General features: G+C 45.7%; 7 protein-coding genes across 15 annotated transcripts; 4 read left to right on the forward strand and 3 right to left on the reverse strand.

The window, feature by feature from the left end:
* Positions 1–1660: 1660 nt before the first annotated feature.
* Positions 1661–5282, reverse strand: nudE (Nuclear distribution protein nudE). Of its 6 annotated transcripts, none has more exons than XM_020961288.2 (7): positions 5163–5282; positions 4550–4847; positions 4338–4491; positions 4007–4280; positions 3699–3944; positions 3233–3324; positions 1661–2436 (listed from the first exon to the last, which is right to left on the reverse strand). In XM_020961288.2, the coding sequence occupies exons 2-7, from the start codon at positions 4627–4629 to the stop codon at positions 2362–2364; spliced, it is 921 nt and encodes a 306-aa protein (XP_020816947.1). In that variant the 5' UTR covers positions 4630–4847; positions 5163–5282; the 3' UTR covers positions 1661–2361. The 6 variants fall into 6 exon arrangements, with proteins under 6 accessions (XP_020816947.1, XP_020816944.1, XP_086689333.1 ...); XM_020961285.2 differs by having other exon boundaries at positions 1661–3090; XM_086833207.1 differs by having other exon boundaries at positions 5139–5282.
* LOC147643521 (uncharacterized) lies at positions 4682–5795 on the reverse strand. Of its 3 annotated transcripts, none has more exons than XM_086833210.1 (2): positions 5246–5795; positions 4682–4847 (listed from the first exon to the last, which is right to left on the reverse strand). In XM_086833210.1, the coding sequence occupies exon 1, from the start codon at positions 5793–5795 to the stop codon at positions 5358–5360; it is 438 nt and encodes a 145-aa protein (XP_086689336.1). In that variant the 3' UTR covers positions 4682–4847; positions 5246–5357. The 3 variants fall into 3 exon arrangements, with proteins under 3 accessions (XP_086689336.1, XP_086689334.1, XP_086689335.1); XM_086833208.1 differs by having other exon boundaries at positions 5163–5795; XM_086833209.1 differs by having other exon boundaries at positions 5139–5795.
* On the forward strand, positions 5523–10237 carry LOC110190635 (type 1 phosphatidylinositol 4,5-bisphosphate 4-phosphatase). Of its 2 annotated transcripts, XM_020961231.2 has the most exons (7): positions 5523–5760; positions 6011–6201; positions 6515–6739; positions 8320–8501; positions 8569–8778; positions 8835–8999; positions 9065–10237. In XM_020961231.2, exons 3-7 carry the CDS (start codon positions 6613–6615, stop codon positions 9179–9181), a joined length of 801 nt encoding a protein of 266 aa, XP_020816890.1. In that variant the 5' UTR covers positions 5523–5760; positions 6011–6201; positions 6515–6612; the 3' UTR covers positions 9182–10237. The 2 variants fall into 2 exon arrangements, with proteins under 2 accessions (XP_020816890.1, XP_020816891.1); XM_020961232.2 differs by lacking the exon at positions 5523–5760 and having other exon boundaries at positions 6190–6286.
* Positions 10238–10450: 213 nt separating this feature from the next.
* On the forward strand, positions 10451–11286 carry Hez (Hezron). Its single transcript, XM_020961233.2, has 3 exons — positions 10451–10583; positions 10641–10835; positions 10890–11286. Exons 1-3 carry the CDS (start codon positions 10506–10508, stop codon positions 11172–11174), a joined length of 558 nt encoding a protein of 185 aa, XP_020816892.1. The 5' UTR covers positions 10451–10505; the 3' UTR covers positions 11175–11286.
* Positions 10890–11971, forward strand: LOC110190638 (tubulin polymerization-promoting protein homolog). Its single transcript, XM_020961234.2, has 3 exons — positions 10890–11451; positions 11509–11645; positions 11703–11971. The coding sequence occupies exons 1-3, from the start codon at positions 11380–11382 to the stop codon at positions 11845–11847; spliced, it is 354 nt and encodes a 117-aa protein (XP_020816893.1). The 5' UTR covers positions 10890–11379; the 3' UTR covers positions 11848–11971.
* Positions 11848–15884, reverse strand: CalpB (Calpain-B). Its single transcript, XM_020960977.2, has 2 exons — positions 14441–15884; positions 11848–14341 (listed from the first exon to the last, which is right to left on the reverse strand). Exons 1-2 carry the CDS (start codon positions 15657–15659, stop codon positions 12780–12782), a joined length of 2781 nt encoding a protein of 926 aa, XP_020816636.2. The 5' UTR covers positions 15660–15884; the 3' UTR covers positions 11848–12779.
* A 407-nt stretch (positions 15885–16291) lies between these two features.
* On the forward strand, positions 16292–20415 carry Taf2 (TATA-box binding protein associated factor 2). The gene is made up of 6 exons (XM_020960986.2): positions 16292–16452; positions 16516–16570; positions 16632–18397; positions 18453–18865; positions 18932–19142; positions 19207–20415. Exons 1-6 carry the CDS (start codon positions 16403–16405, stop codon positions 20348–20350), a joined length of 3639 nt encoding a protein of 1212 aa, XP_020816645.2. The 5' UTR covers positions 16292–16402; the 3' UTR covers positions 20351–20415.
* Positions 20416–20444: the final 29 nt, after the last annotated feature.

A 20444-nucleotide genomic window follows, 5' to 3' on the forward strand; every position in this document is an offset into this window, starting at 1 on the left:
AGATCTCATAATCTGAGATGAAAAAATTTCAAAATTTGCTCTTTTTAAACGGGGACGGAGCGTATATACTTCCAAACGGATATAATGTACTCAAGCCCAATGATTTTATACCAAAATATAATCCCGAATTACCCTTATTAAATTAAAACAAACTTAACCCAATCTAAAAGTGAGTATAAAGTTATTCCAAGCCTCTTACTTTACACGCTTTAATTGCACACCGAGTTATGGCCAAGGCTTTAAGCCATTCGTTTAACGACTGCGATAATTTGGCCCAAAAGCCGAACCCTCGACGAACACCCTGTTTTGTGTGGCATTTGGAGAGCTTCCCACTTTAAGCCAGTGTTTTGATACAGTTTTTTACGAGCTGTTCACTCGCTTTTTTATGCCAAAACAATTGGGTGTATGTTTGCTGAGAGGGATTCGTCCGTTTGGGTTCATTGTGGCGCTTGACCCGCTTATAGTGATGTCGGAAGGGCAGGCTCCTGATTGCTGCCCTTTGTGTGTGCGCCGGGAAATTGTATTCGCGGCCAGTTAATTAGCTGCCAGGGATCGTCCCTCTCGAGGGACTTCATCAAACGACAGCGACTCCGGAAAAAACGAGGCAGATTCTTCAAATTACTTTTGAAAAACAAAAATAAAAACTGAACAAAAAACCTTTACTGGTCACTCCAACTTCCTATCTAGCACACTGAAAACTAAGTGTTGGCTCTGGATTAAAATTAATATAATGATTCGTTATTAGTTTAATATTTATTTAACGAGGAATATCTTTATGATTTTCAGAAAACAAATAAGGTACATAAAGCTTAGCCCCAGAAAACGCTGAACAGTGCCACTGCCTGCACACAGTCTGCCTCTAAAAAGGACTTCCGTAGAAGGTACGGGGAATCCTGGAGGATATCCAAAATTGCTTTCCGTGCACACATGCAGTGTGGGCTGCCTTTGTGTCCGCTTCACTTTTATTTCAAACGGCAATTGCATTGTGCCATTCCCAATCCGCTTATGGTTGCTGCCACATGGCCCCAGTCCCTTGCCCCAAAACTCCAACTGGGCCGCCTCCCTTTGGTAAACAATGCACTCAGCAGCAAACAGGAGGAGATGGAACACAACAACACTACAAAGTCTGTCCCTGGTAAGTGCTCTGCGTATGATAAAAGCTTGTGTCATATTTTAATTTTTCTGCTTTTCGTTTCTTTTTTTCTTCTCCTTTTTTGTTGGACTTGTTGTATTTGCATTTTCCTTCATTTTCCATCTGAGGAGATGTTTGCCATCATCCATACTGCTGCTCTTTTAATGCCAGCACTCGGCGCTAACCCGTGCTTATAAAAACCAGAGTACTTTCATTAGCTTACCGCCAGCGGACCTTTCCGGCAGCAAGGTCGGGTCCAGAATCAGTACTCCAGGAAAAAAAATAAACAGACTGGGGAAACTCAACGGGAAAGCTCCAGAAAACCCAGGGAAAAAGAGGGGAAACCACTTTCCCCTACAAAAAGCTTCGTTGAAGCTCCTCCTCCTCCTAGTTCCTGTTGCTGGCGGGGATTTGGATTTGGCCTTGGCATAGGAACTGACGCAGCATTCACCTTCTGTAATGAACTCAAATATTTTCAAAACTAATTAGTTTCAACATACGCAGCTTTGACATTGAAAGTGCGCTGCGTTGAGTTTCTATTAAACTAATTATGTTTCTCTTTATTCATATATATATAGATATTTTTGCCTGTTCGTTGGAGTTTTTGTTTTGTTTTATGATTTGTTATGCTTTATACACAGATTTGCAGTTAACAATTTAGCATTTTTACAAATTTATATTCGGTCGTAAATATAAACAGAAAATCGCTATCGATATAACTAGGTGATCGGGTGGTGCTTTCGGGTTAGATAGCTTGCTTGTCTTTTTCCTAAACGCTACGAGTATTGTTTGTCCGATTGAAGTATAATACTTGGACACAGCATCTTCGGTTGCGGGGCTCTTTGATCTTACTCTCTAAACACATTTCTTATGTCAGTTAATCGTCGCTATTCGTATCGAATCCAAAGGGTTGAACCGAGTGTGGGGACTTAGCTTAGGATTTTACTCTTAATTCGTACTAAGGCATGTGTAACTTGTTGGTTTCGAAAACGGCAACACCAACTCCTGTGTGTTATTTATAATATCGCAAAACGGTTTATACAAAGTCAAGTTAAGTCAAAAATAAATAAAGAGGCAGCGAAAGTTAAATTAACGCTAAAAAGTAACATTAAAGAAACGTATCGCTAACGCCGAACTAACTGAACAGTAATCCCGCCCCAGGGAGGTGATGGGGATTGCGTCGATGATGAGGTGATCCCATTTAATCGGCCTCTCAGCGCCGTATGGGCTTACTCCTTGGAGGAGCGGTGCCGCTGCGGCATTGGTCTGTTCTCCCGGTAAGTCTTCAGTTTCGTCTCCATGGCCTGCAATCAAAATACAGAAATGTGTCTGGGATTAGACTAGAGTGAAACAATCTAGTAATATATCGAATTTTTAAGAACAATATAAGTAAATGCAGCTAATCGACATTTACTATGAATACATATCCATCTAGTACCACTGGTAAAAAAAAGTCTTAAAAAATAAGCACTGCATCTGAAGCCTTTACAAAATATTGCAATGATGATAATACAAATGAAAATCATTTGGAATTAAACAACAAAAACACAAGAAAACAAAACAAATACCGCACAAATAAGGTACAAATAATGTTTGAATTTATTAACCAATGCAATTAATAAATGCAAGCGGAGGGCAATTAAAATAAGCCGGCGTATAATAGCGCAACGTCAGAATGGCAGGCCGGCTGCATCCGGCGAGTTGCGCATGCGTTCGGCAAAGCGTTTGAAAATGTTCGTGCCCGCAGAGAGGCTGCTTGATGCCGTGCCGGAGCTGCAATCGCTAACGGGCGTAGACTGGGTGCTGCTGGTGGCCACTGAGCTGCTGCTGCCGCCAAAGGCGCGACGAAAGAGGCTCGAACTCGATTCGCTGGCCGTTGGCGGCGGCTGCAGCACCTCGGGACGCTCGCAAATGCAGCGAAACTTTTCGCATTCGGGACATAACAGGGCCTTATCCCACTAAAAAACACATACGGAAAAACACATAAGCTGGCGATGGGTGGGTGGATTTGGGTGGACTGGGTTAAAACATAACACAGGGAGGAAAGACTTTGGCATGCTGGGTATGAAAAGTTTTTGACTTTCGCTTGGAGGGACTTACGTTTAGTTTTCTCAACATGTCGGCCACAGTGTTGAGCGCCGATGTGCGACAGCTGGGTTTCAGGGAATTGCCATTGATTTGGTTCTCGGGATCTGCAAGAGGAAGCACACATACACAGCTGGTTAGTCGAAAGGTTAGTTGGTCGGAATTACTAGCTACACACGGACGCAACGAACACAAAACACGAACAATTTGCCTACTAAAAATGTCGCAAACTTTCGTCTCTTTGATTGGGGCTCTTAGTTTTAATAATTTACAATAACATTACAAATAATAAGGAACTTAAACCTGCTGGCTGACGCTCTGACAAAGAAAACTAATAAATTAAAAACATAAATAAAAAGGGAAATGGAACGCAAAATTAAATAAAAAACAAAACTAAACTAAATGCATGGCTTGAACTGGCGATTCGATTTGGTGAGTTTTAGGACGTGCCTGGTTTTCTTAAAGGAGCTGAGTATCTTACTTTTAAGCGAGTGCTGCTGGTTATATTCGTTTCTATTAACTAAACTGCCATTGAGGGCGCTCACGCTGACGCTGGTGGCATTGGTGGCGACCGTGTTATCGTGATTCGCCAGCTCCCCATTGGCCACGATGCCGTTCGGCAGCGAGGTGGACGAGTTCATGGAGCTGTTCATGGAGTTCGTGGCCCCTGTTCCATTCACCGTCGGCGTGACATAGCGTGTCTTGACGTTCAGCTCTTGCTTGAGATCTGCAAGGGTGGCAAGGATAAGTATACACATTAAAGTAGACAGATTGTCAGTTTAAACTCACCTCTCGTCTCATCCATTAGCCGCTGCAGCTTCTCCTGCAGCAGCCCCTTTTCATCCACTTCGAGCTCCAGCAGAGCGTTCTTCTCGTAGGCCTGGTCTAGCATTTTCTCGAAGTTCTCTATGCTTTCGTTCAGGATGCGGTGTGCCCGCTCCAAGTCATCGTTCTTCTGCTCTAGCTGCCTCAGATACACCTTCATGGTGTCTCGCTCCTTCTTTACTGCCTCCAGTTGCTTTTCCATGTTTGACGTTTCAATGGCATGCGAGTCCAGCTTTAGCTAAAAAGTAAGGAGATGCATAAATATAGATTTGGGTAGAATTAAAAGGTTAGCCACCTTCAGGGACTCGTTCTCGCGCTCAAACATGGTGAGCTTGGATGTGAGATCTTTGATTATGCTCTGTTTCTGTTCCAGAGTGGCGTCCATTTCAACTTCCATCTCCCGCGACTGCTCCACGAACTCGTCGTAATCCTGTTTCACGTCTGTCCACCTGAAATGTAAGTGTGTTTAGAGGTTTTATGTCACGAAAGGTTCTTGGAGGCACTCACTCTTTGTGGTACTGCTTGGATCGCTCCTTCCAGTATCTGCACTCATCTTCGACGCTGTTGAACATTGGTGGCGTGTCCATCTCCGCTGTTTCCTGTTTTTTTTTCTTTTTTTCTGTACTAATCGGTGGTCAATTTGTGTTTGAAAACTTCGTTCGTTCGAATTATTTAAACTTCTCTGTATTCCAACTATTTAGGTACTAGTGAGTTTCTGTGTTTTTTAGCTGTTTCTTTTTTAATTGATTAAAAAGGCCAAAACACAGTTGTTGGAGTTGAAGTATGTAATTTTCGGGTGAATGGTCTGCGGAAACGGTGAAAAATCAATTAGGAACAGGTGTTTGCTGCCGCGACCCCCTTAAATAGCAAGCGGTTTATCTTCACACAAAACTAAACTAAATAAAACATTTTCTGTGCGTCGCTGTCGACGCAGCAGCTGCAACAACACTAACAACAAAGGGGTACAGGAACAGCAACAACAACAAAAGCAAAGCTACGACGAAGTTTCCCATACAACAACGCGCTGTGTGAAAATGAAATCATCGCAGATTTTCTCCCGGAATTCGGCCAAATATCGATTATGCTTCATGCTTACCAACGTCCCACGTGTCCTACTTACACTTTGCACTTAATTTTCCTACGTTTTATTTGTTTTATTTACATAAAATCAGTGTAAATAGTTCTTTTTCCGTAAAAATTTACCACTCCAAACTAGCCAACCCTGGTTATTTAGTAGTGTGACCAAGTTGCGGTAGGTCCATAGGGCTGCATCGGCCCTGGTCTGCAGAGTCTTTTTAAAATTGTGCGTTTTGAATTATTCCTTGTATATGCTTTTACTTGGTCGCTTTTTTCGCTTGCGCTCTTTTCTAATGAATTCCAAATCGGTTTTTTCCAGGGCACGAGCTGCGAATGTTATAGACTTATTGGCCGGTTCATCATTGCTGGTATCATTCGAAATATGGAACTCTGAATCGGAACTATCATCAATTATTTGCGCGGAACTTAGCGTAATGTCTCTGCTGGAACTCGGCGTGTCGGGAATTATAACTGAGTTATCACCAACAACGCATATGGGCAGCGGTTGATAATGAAAAGAAACATTTCGGCCAGATTTGCGGCGTAATTTGTGCTTTCTGCTTGTTTCGAAATCGCTCGAACTATCCGACTCGTTATTGCTGATAGACACGGAATTGCTTTGATTTTCGTTATCTGGATTAGTAATTATTTTCGTTTGTTTAATGTTTTTTGACATTGCTTTTATCAACTGTGGCAGAATTGTTTTGGTTCCAAAATGAGTCTGTCTTCAACTAAACTTTGGAACTGGTTCAACCAATCAGAGGTACACAAAAACTTTCGAAGCCCTTGGGAAAAAATAACAGAATATAAATAAATAATATCACTTTATTAATTTAGCATTTAAGTGCACTTGTATATTATCGTGTTTATTTTATTTTATTTACTTCTCAGTTCCTAAAATACCCCTACGTGGTAGCTCCGACGAGGGCTGCAAGAAAATACAACTTGATGAACCAACTAGAAGTAATATGCCATTTTTGGTATTTTTAAAGTTGTCTACTGCGAACCCAGTCTGGGCTGCCTAGATCTCTGGTATTTTCCAACGGTCTAGCCGCGGTCACACTGTTTTCAACAAAAATAAGGTAAAATATAGCACACAAATTGCAAAAAATGTTAAACAATTAAGGCAATTAGGAGTACTACGCAGGCCGTTTCAAAGTGCAAGAGGTAGATGCAGCCTGCGTGGGCTTCAAGTTCGCCGCTTCCAGAGAATTGATTAATTGCGGCGCATGTCGAAAAGGGAGGATGCGTTGTAGAACGAGAGTGAAAAGAAAACCGACGAACTGCAGCAGCAGCGGCTCGTTCGGACGGGAACAAAGAACCAAAAGTGCAGGTCGCTGAAAAATATGTGCAACAGCACCTAAATTGTGCTTTTCCATTTCGTAAATCTTGCAGTTGAAACCTTTTGCTGGGCAGCAAACCATAACGGGAGTGTCAGCCAGCGAATCCAGAGAGCAAATCGAAGAATCGGAAGAATCCGGCGATAATCCAGCATGGCGGACCCCGAGAGGCAGAGCCTGATCACCAAGGACGAGGGCGGCGGCTACAGTTCCGTGGACGCTGTGGACGAGGGCGCCGACAATCCCGGCAGCAGTGCATCGGTGGCCAACAATGAGGACGGTGCGTATCGCTATTGTATGGCCGATTATTGAATTGGCCTTTGCCTTTGGTTTTGGTTGGGTTTGGTTCATTCAACCCGCATCCGCAGCTTGAGCTGCCTCCGGGCCGGCTGCCGAACTCTATGCGGGTGTGGAAACCCAACAAGTGTGTGCTGGTGCGGCGCTCTACTTATCCGCCGCCGCCGACGCCGTGATTGGAAGTTGTGTGTTCCACCGCATTTTCACACTTCACGCAACTGAGTCACGGGGGACGAAGGGCAGGGTGGCATTAGCCACCACTGGACTGCAGAGAAAACCAAGTTTTTAGCCAACAAATCGAATATTGAATGTTAAATCAATATCTGCAGTTTTTTATATCGATGGGCGAATAATGCATGATAACCACTTAATGAGTTTATCTTATTCCCTGTCAGTAGTGATGGCTTAAAACATATCACACACATGTTTCTCTAAGTGCAGAAACTCGATGCCGGTGTCGACCAAAATATTCGCACTACTTTTGTTATTGTTTATGGTACGCAGCCGTAATCAGCGTTGCGCTGTTAGCGTTCCCCTCCAGCAGCTGTTTAATCAGCTTCGATTTGTTGGCGGAGGCGGAGTAGCAGGGGGCTTAATGAGTCACCATCAGTTGGGTGATTCGCTGGCCTTATCACTGCGCAGGGCGCGATGAAAGCAGAGACACAGGGCGCTCAACGACCGATGGATCCATTGTTTGCCGAGGAACCTGATCTTGGCTCAGGGAAAGCTTCATATCATCAAGATACCTCCTACTTTGTTGGAGTTCGGTTTTAAAACGGGGTTCAAGGCTTACCAACCGCTGGTTGGTCTCATGTAGAGGACAGGAAAAAAAAGCACAGATTAAAATGAACTCTTTATTTTCGAGTCGAAAATTGCTAGTCGTCTAAAATGCTGTGTCTCATAAATGATGTATCGTGACAACTTGACACTTTTGAAAATGGTTTATGAGTAATCACAAAACATAAAAACTGAAATAATTTATTATATATTAATCGATACATTTCGTAAAATGATCTTTTATTTTTCGAATATATTTGTATGCTATATCGCCTTGATTTGACTTAGAAGTTTTTTTAACTTGATATCATTTTGCCAAGTGATTCTAAAAATACACACAAACTTCCCAGAAAGAGTATTGCTTACCGACGCCTTTCTTTGTTTCCTCCTACTCCTCCTCCTTTTGACTTGTTTATGTTTATATTCTTTTTGCACAAAGTTCGAACTTGTTGATCAACCAAGAACCACAGCTGCGGTCTAGCAGCTTGAACTAGTTTGCAGCAAAGAAGACAGGAGCCCTGCATTCATAGAGTCAAAACATTGACCCATTTGGTTTTATCGCTGCTCCGGGCGACCCAACACACTCGTATCAGAAGATGCACAGTTCTCACTCTCTCTCAGCGAGACAATCTCATCGAGAAACCGGACAGAGTAGTGTGGCTGAGGGCCCTCTGCTGGTGGGATGTATTTATTTTACACTAAAGGTCTAGGCTCTGCAGGGAAATCGTTTAGATAAGCCTTTCATTAAACTGATATCTGTTTCGGGTTTCTCCATGGACATTTCAGGCAATGGAGCACCAACGGCTGTGCCTTGCATTGGACCCGATGAGCTGCCACCGCCGTATCAGCAGAGCACCAATACCGGAGGCGTGCCAATGGTCACCTGTCGGGTGTGTCAGCACATGATTGACATAACCACGAAGCGGGAGCAGCACGTGGTTAAGTGCACCCACTGCAATGAGGCTACTGTAAGTAATAAACTATTAACTACTAGAGAGCAATTTTCCTTAACTGATTATTCTTGAATATCCACAGCCCATTCGGAACGCTCCGCCGGGCAAGAAATACGTACGCTGCCCTTGCAACTGTTTGCTAATCTGCAAAAGCTCGTCGCAGCGCATTGCTTGCCCAAGGCCCAATTGCAAGCGGATCATTAACCTGGCCCCGAGTCCCGTCACCCCGCCCGTGCCTACCATGCCGGGCATGTGCCGCGTCACCTGCGGCCACTGTTCGGATACATTTTTGGTGAGCTCCCTTTCTTTCGTAATCTTAAAAAGGTGTTCTCAAGCTTGTCCTTGTAGTTCAACACCTATCACAACGCCCTGGCCCGCTGTCCACACTGCAGGAAAGTCTCGTCGGTGGGCTCGCGATTTGCAAATAGCCGCGCCGTGATGTTCGCCATAGTGGCTTTGGTGTTCCTCATTACGGGCATCGGGGTTACCATCGGGACAATCTCGTATGCCTCTGTAAGTGATGGCTTAAATGGTTATCTTGCTCTTTTGCTAACTGTTTTTATACTTTCATAATTTAGGAACACGGTGGCATGTACTTCCTCTATGTGGCACTGTTTGTGATTGCTGGCTGCATGTTGGCCCGATCCGCCTACTATTTCCGCCTTAAAGTGAGCGCCATCGATGGGCCCATGTAAAGCTAGAGAGAGCATGGGGCCAGCAGCAAAGGAAGTGCATTGTTTTATTTTTATATATATATATTATGCATATATATCATTCCTTTTGATATTAAATGTAACCCGTAAAACTAAACACAAGCAGCCAATAGCAGACGGAACACTGAACTCGACTTTTCCGCGAAAACCATGCAAAGGCAAAGTGCGAAAAGCTAAATATTACTTTCCGAAAACCTAGCTAAATTATGAATAGGATGCAACCCCCATTTAAAGTGATTTTGAAAAGCATAATTAGAATGTTAAGGTCGTAACTAACTAAACACAAATACTGAAAACAAAAGCCAATACACATTTCGAGAGTCGCTGCAACACCAACCATGTAAAAGAGTAAAGTGCTAAAAGAGAGAAAACAGAGAGCTGTAGTCATTAGTTATTAGACCAGCGACCGATCAACCCAATTGCACTTGCGCCCCCACATCAAAGAACCATAGGAACATAGAATCAGGACCAGGATCGGCTGTTCCATTTTAAGGATTGTACAGTTGTGTTGTGTTTAAGTGTCCGCCGACGATGTTCGTTTTCCGTTTGTGCCTGTCCTGCAACTACATCATATTTTCGTATTTATTCACCAAACGTGTATTCTATTTTGTGTTTGCTACCTTTCTGCTAAGAATTTATCCAAAATGCACTCTCTTCTCATAGGCAAGCAAGCGGTTTTAGTTTTGTTTAAGGCGTCTAGCGATGATTTTCGAAAGGGTATACATATGCTAAACGTGCTAATGAAGGTACATACATACATACGCGCATATATACCATATACATACATAATTATAATGAAAATAAAAACAAAGCAACATACACTTCTTGAAGAACAAAGAACAACAACAACAAGCAACGCTCATGCAGAAACAACAATTAAGACAGCAACTGCTAAAATGCGAAATTCAATATATATATATATATGTATGATTAAAAGGAACGGTTTACTTTTGAAATATATATATATATACAACATTTATATTTAGTACATTATAAATTAGCATACATACACTGTAAATAAAATGAAATAAAACCACAGCCACACCGGCCTTTTGTTTGCAGCTAAATGAGCGCCCATAATTGCTCTTTTATGTTTGGCTCAAGACCTTAAAAGCAGCACTGGGCAACAATAAAATAATAGAAGGAGCATCGGCTAACACACACGTCGAAGTCTTTAAAGCTTTTGGAGCCAAATTCCGTTCTGTCAAAGAGTGCTTTGAAATTGACATCTGCATTCATTTCTATCAACTGTCAAACCAATTTAGTGCATACAAATGTATTTCCGACAGTCCGTGCAGAAACCAAGATGTCCATGATTCCTTGTTTTACCTTGGGTTCAATAGTGCGTTGCAAGACCTGTTTTAATGAGATCTTTTCGGGAGAGGTAAGGGGGATCCCTCGCTAATAATTAATTAATAAATTAATCCATTTAATCCCCCAGGTTCTGGCCTTCGATTTGGGCGTCAAAATGCTAATGATGCGCTGCCCGGCCAGCAAAGGCGGTGGCGATGAGCAGACCAGGAGCAAGCTGATCATTGTGAATCTCTCCATGTGCAGAGACATTGAGATTGTAAAGGAGGTGCTGCTGCCCTTGAACGATGTTCCCGCCACACCCGAACGGCTTGATCTGCAGATGGTATGTTTCCTTTATGACAATTGGAAGAAGGTTCTTAAATGTTTTCCTTTGCAGCTTCAAGAGCGATTGCGCCACGCGACCGATCAGCGGTCTGCTTACTGCCGGAGTTACCACCTCAACGTCTCACCTTTTGGCCAAGCACTGTATCGAATGCTGGTTAAACAGTTTGGCAACAATCTGGTAATGTGGCAAGAGCAAGGCGACAAAGTGGCTATAAGAGTGATACATGATGTGATCATTAAACCACCTTACGCCGTGGAGGACGTCGAGGGGACGACGAAAAAATCGCTGATGTATGTCCGTAGCGTTGTCGAGAGCTTCCATAATAAACAAGAATAAAAACCCGCCTGTGCCATAGCAACAGTCGTCTATATAGTAGCATAGAGTATATAGCATTCAACTGGGTCTTTGTTTATCAACAAAACAAATTGAAATATATATGTACAACGAATACTTTTCTTTATCTGCCTAGCAAACGCTCCTGTTATTTTTGAAAAATTAGCTTTATTGAGTGCAAATCGTAGAGATCTTCTTGAGAGGAGTCATGGCCGATGATGAAGATAAACCAAAGAAGCACACCTTGGACACTCTTTTTACGGTGTATGCCAATCACCAGGTATGACGCATCGCTCAAATGGGAAATATAGAAACATTTGTAATCATATTGCCTCAGGTAATACCCACGGAAATCGAGAACGAGACGTTCGATAGCATTCTGCTCTCGCAACTAGATGCCTGGCTGGAGCAGGCCAAGCTAATGCCGACTCCCATATCACGCACCCAAACGGGTCTCATCTACATGCGATACAAGTAAGAAAGTACATATATCAACCGATTCCTCCGTATATCAATTAATTCCCATTAAAGGAAATGGCGCTTGGAGTACGAAGACTTTCTGGAGGTCTTGCAGCAATTGGCCTTCGATAACGACATTTACCTGGATGAAATGAAGCAGATTATGATCGATGCTGGTGTTCCATCTGGCGATACCGTAGTGGTCTTAGTCAAATAGTTGAAATTATCGTGCAGAACTGCAGTTTATTTATTTACATAAAAAATGTATCCGTAAAACAATTAAATTTTAGACAGTAACAATTACAAATAAATTTAAATAATTTTGATTAGTTTAAAACAAAGGTACATACATACATATATCTGAAAGAAAAAGCCTCTTACCAATATAGATTACTTTTAGTTAGTTTTGATCTTTAGGTTGCAATTGATACTTTCTTGAGATTACTTTATAAATACAAAAGGAGGGGATTTAAATTGATAAATGTATCTTTTTTTATACAATTATTCGATAAGTGGATTGGATCTGTTTGCGTTGATTTTTTTCCCTGACAACATTAACAACATTTGTTGGACAAAGCTGCGCTTTTGATTGGCATTAGTGCAAGCACCTGGGCAAACACATACGATATACTGCGGTATTACAAAAATATATATGCACATTCAATTCTATATCTTTAGTGATAAACGTTAATGCGTAATTGATGGCTGCTTTGAGTTTCGCGTAGAAAATGTAAGGTAGAATAATGCACTTTTTAGTTTGTACTGGCAATCTCAGACTCTTGGCGAGGTGCTCATAGAACTCACATTATGGATGCTCTCTTAGTCATCCCTCCAGCAAACGCCGCATATATAATGTGTATATCTTAGTGTGTTGTGTATACGGGTTTTATATCGTGTTTATTCTGTATCGCCACCTCGTGCCTCATGCCAAGGCCACTTCAATTTCGCCACTCGGTGATTCTGTGTATTTCCGGCTTTCGTTATACGATAAGATTCTCTTGTTGGCTTAGTGAGTGTATTTTTCTTTCCTGATCTTCAGGCTATATGGTCATGGTACGGCGTGATGCTCTGCTCTTCCATGATTAATGCATATCGTAAATTTAAGTATGCGTGGCACTTAGGATTAGATTAGTATCAATTGACTGTGATTTACGAGTAAATGGTCCGCTCCAGCCAGTCGTCCAGGTTGAAGAAGGCTGTGTCCGAGTTGTCTGTGTCCCTTTCGCGGAACATCTCGATGAATGTCCTCACCTTGATGGCACACATCAGGAAGTCGTCGAAGGGAATCTGGCCCTCTCGCGAGCCATAGCGATGGGCCAGGGCATTCAGCAGCCGGTTGTTCAGATGGTAGCCAGCCGAGTTGAGGGCTCCGCGCAGATGGAAGCCATCGATGCTGCCTGAGCGACGAGTGTCATACAACTTGAACACCGCCCGCCACTTGGCAATATCGGTAAGCAAGGCCTCGAATTCCTCGAAGCCCAGGCGGCCGGAGCGATCCTTGTCCAACATGGCTACCATCGAACGTACGGCGTCCTTGGAGAAGCCCTCGTTGCCCACCATGACGTCGCGCATGGAGTGGTCCAGAATTCGTTTCAGCTCCTGCCAGTCAACCTCCTCGTCGCTTCCGGCCACACTGTCGAACAAGCGACGCAGGGCAATGCGCTGCGGATCGTCTTCCTCCTTCGGAGTCGGCGGCGGCAGGGCCGGAGCAATGCGGTCGTCTGTCTCGCCGAAGCCTACTTCGTCGTCGTTCTCTTCCATGTTGTTCATTGTCTCCGAGAAGACACGAATGATGAATTCACCCTCCTCGTTGGGATCGAAAGTCGAAGGAACGATGAGATAATGGCCAGGCGGCAACTTGAACCGAGCGCACACCTCTCGCGTGTTGATGAAATGCGGAGAGCGAGCTACAGAGGCTCGATATTTGAAGAAGTTAAGTCCCTGCGGCTTCACCTGCATGTCCCTGTCCGTAAGGTGATATATGGCAAAGCCAATGGTCAGACAGTCGATGCCAACGTTGCGCTTGCTTCTCCGGTTCTTCTGCATCAGAGCCACAATGGCAGTACACTTGCCATCATCATCCTCGTCGTCTGGGTCTTCCAGTGAGATAATATACTGTGGGTTGTGCCAGAAGGTCTCCAGGAAATTACGACAACCGCCAGCCGTTACACCGGAAGTCCACTCTCCCTCGAACATGGACATCTCCCACTTGCGGCGTGAACTCTGCTGCTGGTCCTCAGTCAGTGAATCCGGCGATAAGTTACAAATCTCCACGCGATCGAAGTGATTAAGGAAGTCCTGGAAAGACATCCAGAACTCTCCATCCCGATCGAAATTCAGACCGATCTCTTCCTTCGTGTGCTCCGGAATGAACCGCCATTCGGGCGAACTGTCGCTCCACGGACCACTCCATTCGGCGTCGTTGCCCCAGGGATTTCGCATCCGGATCATGGGCAGCTTGCCCTGCCGATTCGGTGTCGAAATGTCCATAAGGCACACCTTGGTAATGGAGTAGGCATGGCCACGGATCAAACCCTGAGGCGTCTCCGCCTCCAGCACATGTGGATCCGGCTCCAGAGAGCAGCCCATCATTGAGCCACGCTCAGCGGCCTTCATCATGATGCTAAATAGATTTGGAGGAGCCTCCTTGATGTCATACCACTCGGTAACGCCGCCAGTGAAGTCTTCCATGGCCTCGCACGTGGTGCCGCCTAAAAATGATCATTTGTTGTTAAAAGAACGTAACCATAAGAGTTCAACACGGAAAACTCAACCCAAATAGGTAGAGACACAATATAATGATTCCTTACCCTTAAGAGCTTCATAGGATCCATGCAACTTGGCGTAGGCTTTCTCCAGCAGGGCGCTCCAGAACTCGTTCTTTTCGGTGGAGTGCATGTAGATCAGCTCACCATTATAAGTGGGTAGGCGGTCATCGATTACCACCTCCACCCACTTGCCGTACTGCCAGAACTTGAAGTGGAAGATGCCGGCATAGTTCTCTTGGAAATCCTGATCCGGCGGAATCACGCGGAAGAACAGCTTCGAGTCCTGCGTAAGATTTGCGGCTGCCGCCAGGAGCCAGCAATCCCCCAGCTCGCCTTGCTGGACATCGAATCGGGAGTAGCCCTCAACGAAGAACTGAGGATCATCTACGATGTCGCCGGGACGCAGCCACTCGTAGTAGCGATCTGGTCGCCGCGAGTACATCAGCGAAGCATCGTTCGCCGGGAAGTCGGGATCCTCGAACATGGTTCCATTGGCTACGCAAGATTCGCGCAGGGTGGCAAAGTCGGTTCCGTGAACGCTTGTCTGTCGGTTGCTATTGGCCTTTCGGCCCATCCAGAACATGTTCTGGTTCTCGGGCACCTTAACGCTCGTAAAGCTCAACTCGGCTACGCCCACGGAAGGCTCCTCCTCCGCCGTGGGTGCACTGGCCGGTGGCGGAGCCGATGGATAAGGCAGAGCCGGAAATCCTCCTCCCTGCTGCTGCGGAGCCGGACTGGTGGGCATCGGGGCGTACGGCATCGGCATGCTGGGAAAGCCGGGCATGGCGTTCGGATACGGAGCCAGTGGAGCAGCTGGATATGGCAGATTCGGCTGCGGCATTCCACCAGGATAGGGCAGACCCGTTGGATAAGGCGCCAGCGGAGCCGAGGGATACGGCAAAAACGACTGGGCAGATGGCAGATTGGGATAGAGACCAGCGCCGGGAAATGGTGTGGCACTTGGATAGGGCGCCGATGGCGCTGCTCCCGGTTGTGGCATTCCCATGCCCATGCCCATTCCAGGGCCCGGGTACGAGGTGTTCTGTGCGTGACTCGTCTGCTTCACCACATACGGCATGCCACCCACGGACTCGGACGATGGGTATGGGAGTGAGGGGTAGAGCCCCGCCTTTGGCTTGGCGCCTCCATCGCTGGCTGCTCCGCCGCTTACTTCATTCTTGCTGTATCCCAAGGCCGCTAAATTGACAAGGCCAATGCCACTCGCATGATAATTCTTGGGGTAATTATCAATGCCGTACATTTTCACTGGGTTTTTGTCCGCTCTTGCCTGGAATTCCTCAGGTTTTTCCCACTTCCTCGGTTAAATGGCGCTGCAGATGGGGAAAAAACTACAATCTAGGTGGATCCAGATGTTGAACAATTCGCTGCCGTGCTAAAACTGCTGACTCGTTGGGAATTGAACGCTTTAAATGGGAGAAGTATCCAAATTTAACTTTCTCGGTAAATGATTCATAATCTTTAACCCTTGTGCGGCAATATAAATCAAACAAATTATTATAATTACAAAGGGACGTTAACTAAAAACAGAGATAATTATTTAGTTTATAAATTAGTTTTATAATTGAATGAAGATGTAAACAATACCAAAAGTTATATGGCTAAGCTTGATGTTGACCAATAGTAGTTTTATATATTAAATTTATATTTCGTTTCATTTTATAATTCAAGTAAGTAAATAAAATTAAAAATGTAAATGTTCAATAATTCTCTAAATTTAAATATGTTCAATAGAGAAATAATTAAATCGTTTTTAGTATTAAACTTACAAGTTAGCACTAAGCACGTATAACTACATAAAGGTTAAGCTACGTATGCAGGGCTGCACTATCACGCCAGAGTTGCCATTGTTGTGTTAAGGCGTTTGGTATTTTTTAGCCCGTCGGCATTCATGAAAAGAAGAAGAAAGAGTCAAACAATGCTCCTAATTTTTGATAACAAACTGAAATTATTGTAAAATCCCCGAGAAGTTGGAACAAATAAACGATGGAGACGCTACCTGAGGTGCCGGAGGTGCCGCTGCGCCCGTTTAAATTATAAGTATTCCACTGGCACTCGTGGAAACACCAAATTAACGATTTTTTCATTTCCACCAGCACGGCGCATCAGGTTGTGAGTCTCACGGGCATCAGTTTCGAGAGAAAGAGTATAATTGTAAGAACAGGTCGAATATATATGAAAGGATGTGAAATTTACCCATTATCATCTGTTTTAGGGCGTTGTGGAGCTAACCATTGTGCCGAACAGCGAGAACCTGCGCCTCATCCGCCTGAATGCCAAGCAGATGCGGATCTACAGCGTCCTTCTGAATGACGTCTGCCAGGCAGCGTTCGTGTACTTCGATCCCTTCCAGGATATTACACACAAGGAGCCAAAGAGCCGCTCCCTGGAAGTTTACTCTAAACATCACTTAAAGGCCGCCCAGGTGACCGATCCGGATGCGAACAACGGCGAGCTGTTTATCACTGTGCCGCCGGAGGGGTATTCGATGATCCAGGAGGGCCAGGGTCTGCGCATCCGCATCGAGTTTTCACTGGAGGACCCCAAAAGCGGTGTTCATTTCGTTATACCGCCGGCTTCGTCAGATGAAGATTCGCAGATTAACTGTTCACACATGTTCACCAATTGCTATGAGAACTCCACACGTTTGTGGTTCCCTTGCGTGGACAGCTTCGCAGATCCTTGTACTTGGCGGCTGGAGTTCACGGTGGACAAAAATCTGACTGCAGTCTCCTGCGGAGAACTAGTGGAAGTTATAATGACGCCCGATCTGCGAAGGAAGACCTTTCACTACACGGTCACCACTCCCGTGTGCGCACCCAACATCGCCCTTGCAGTGGGCCAGTTCGAGATCTATGTGGATCCGCACATGCACGAGGTGACCCACTTCTGTCTGCCGGGCATGCTTCCCCTGCTAAAGAACACAGTGCGCTATTTGCATGAAGCTTTCGAATTTTTCGAGGAGACCCTTTCCACGCGCTACCCCTTCTCCTGCTACAAACAGGTGTTTGTAGACGAGCTGGACACGGACATCAGTGCCTATGCGACGATGAGCATTGTTTCGGTAAACCTCCTGCACTCCATCGCCATTATCGATCAGACGTACGTGTCGCGAACCTTTATGTCGCGGGCTGTGGCCGAGCAGTTTTTCGGCTGCTTCATCACGTCGCACCACTGGTCAGACACCTGGCTGGCCAAGGGAATTGCAGAGTATCTGTGCGGCCTGTATTCCAGGAAGTGCTTCGGCAACAACGAGTACCGTGAGTGGGTTCAATCGGAACTGGCCCGGGTAGTTCGGTACGAGGAGCAGTACGGCGGCATTATTCTCGATTGCAGTCAGCCGCCTGCCCCCCTGCCCGTCTCCAGTACCAATCCAGCAGCGGCTGCTAGCAAGCAGCAGGAGATTTTCCACTATTTCCCCATTAAGAGCTTGCACACAGTGTCGCCTAAGTATGTGGAAGCAATGCGACGGAAGGCTCATTTGGTAATTCGTATGTTGGAGCACCGAATCGGCCAGGAACTGCTCATCCAGGTGTTTAACAAGCAACTGGCCCTGGCCACCAATGCGGCGTCTACGAAGATAGGCGCCGGACTCTGGTCGCAGCTGCTCATCTCTACGAACATTTTCATCAAGGCTATATTCACAGTCACCGGCAAGGATATGTCGGTGTTCATGGACCAGTGGGTGCGCACTGGCGGTCACGCCAAGTTCTCCCTGACCTCGGTGTTCAACCGCAAGAGGAACACCATAGAGCTGGAGATTCGACAGGACTTTGTGAATCAGCGGGGCGTAAGGAAGTATAATGGTCCGTTGCTGGTGCAGCTTCAGGAGTTGGATGGCACCTTTAAGCACACTCTGCAGATTGAGAATACATTGGTGAAGGCGGACATTACCTGTCACTCGAAGAGCAGGCGTAACAAGAAGAAAAAGATCCCGCTGTGCACTGGCGAGGAGGTGGACATGGATTTATCAGCAATGGAGTGAGTTTATTATCAAATTCTTTACGGATTAAGGTCTAAAATACCCCTATTTTAGCGACTCACCCGTGCTTTGGATACGTCTCGATCCGGAGATGATTCTGCTGCGTGACTTGATCATTGAGCAACCGGATTTCCAGTGGCAATACCAACTCCGTCACGAGCGTGATGTTACTGCCCAGTTTCAGGCCATTCAGGCTCTACAAAAGTACCCCACAAATGCGACTAGACTCGCTCTGACCGACACCATCGAGAGCGAGCGCTGCTTCTTCAAGGTGCGCTGTGAGGCAGCCCATAGCCTAACCAAGGTCGCCAACCAGATGGTGGCCTCCTGGAGCGGTCCACCAGCTATGCTGAATATATTCCGAAAATTTTTCGGATCCTTCAGTGCGCCGCACATAATCAAGCTGAACAATTTTTCCAACTTCCAGCTGTATTTCCTGCAAAAGGCGATACCCGTGGCCATGGCAGGTGAGGGTTAATCAGTATTTAAATTAAGAAAACTTTTATCTAAAGGATTACTTTGCCTTTTTTTAGGTCTGCGGACATCGCACGGCATTTGCCCACCGGAAGTAATGCGCTTCCTCTTTGATCTCTTCAAGTATAACGAGAACTCGCGCAACCACTACACGGATGCCTACTACAGAGCCGCTTTGATAGAAGCCTTGGGTGAAACTCTGACCCCAGTGGTGTCTGTGGCGATGCATGGTACTCAAATTACCACAGACAGTCTTTCCACAGATGCCAAGTGAGTAATGCAAAGGGGAGATATCAAAGATCCCTGATTGATACGTTTTCTTACCCCTCCACAGACTGGTGCTGGATGAAGTGACTCGTCTGCTGAATTTGGAGAAGCATCTCCCCTCGTACAAGTACATGGTTTCCGTGTCCTGCCTGAAGGTTATTCGTAAGCTGCAGAAGTTCGGTCACCTGCCTTCGCTTCCGCATATTTACCGCAGCTATTCGCAATATGGAATTTTTTTGGATCTCCGCATCGCAGCTATGGAATGTCTTGTCGATTTTGTAAAGGTGGACGGGCGCAGTGAAGACCTGGATCACTTGATCACGCTACTGGAGACGGATCCCGATCCGGCTGCCCGTCATGCTTTGGCCCAGCTGCTGATCGACAACCCGCCCTTCACACGTGAGTCGCGAAGTCGATTGGACAAGCCAAACCTTGTGGATCGTCTGTGGCTGAGCATTAACACTCTGGGCAACGACACCAAGTTGCGCTGCGACATCGTTGATCTGTACTATGCCTTGTACGGTAACAAGCGTCCGAATTGCCTGCAGGCCAGCGAGAATACCAATTTCTACAAGGATCTGATGAAAGATAATAGCACCAGTGGTTACAAGAAAAGCCTCGATTCGAAACCGCCTCCCCCACTAGGCGAAAGCCTAGACAATGAGCCGCAAGAGCGACATAAGCCCGGCATGGTCACCATCAAGCGCACGGCCACCGAGGCCTTCGAGGTGGGTGATGAAATCATCAAGCTGGAGCGCAGTGAGGAAATCACCGTCCTGGATGATCCAGTCAATGTTGAGACCTACGATAGCGAGACCAAAGTGAAGATCCATCCTGCAGATGACGAAGCTCCCGAGACCCATCAGCTCACGAAGCGGATGAAGACCGAAATCTACGCTGAGGACGATAACTCCTCAATGATGCTTGACGTGGCCGACTCCACGCGATACGAGAGCAGCTACGACGAGAGCAAGTTCAAGTCCGGCGACGGATTGCTTAAGAAGAAGAAAAAGAAGGACAAGAAGAAGCACAAGCATAAACACAAGCACAAGCACAACAAGGATAAGGACAAGGAGCGGGATCGCAAGGATAAGGAAAAGCGGGATCCGCAGATCTCGCGAATACAGGCACGCGAGGCAGCCACTCCGGATACGCTCAGCTCGGCGGACAGCAGCAATAGCCACAGCAATTCGCCCTTCGGCCTGAACTAAGTGAGGGTTTCGATGGATGAAGGAGGGAGAATAGTGGCAAATAATAAAGCTGAACTAAGTTTTAATTGTGGATTGTTTTAAAGGTATTTATCTA

This window comes from Drosophila serrata, unplaced genomic scaffold, assembly GCF_035046125.1.
Source record: "Drosophila serrata isolate PLE 108 unplaced genomic scaffold, ASM3504612v1 contig_272, whole genome shotgun sequence".
Lineage (NCBI taxonomy): Eukaryota > Metazoa > Arthropoda > Insecta > Diptera > Drosophilidae > Drosophila > Drosophila serrata.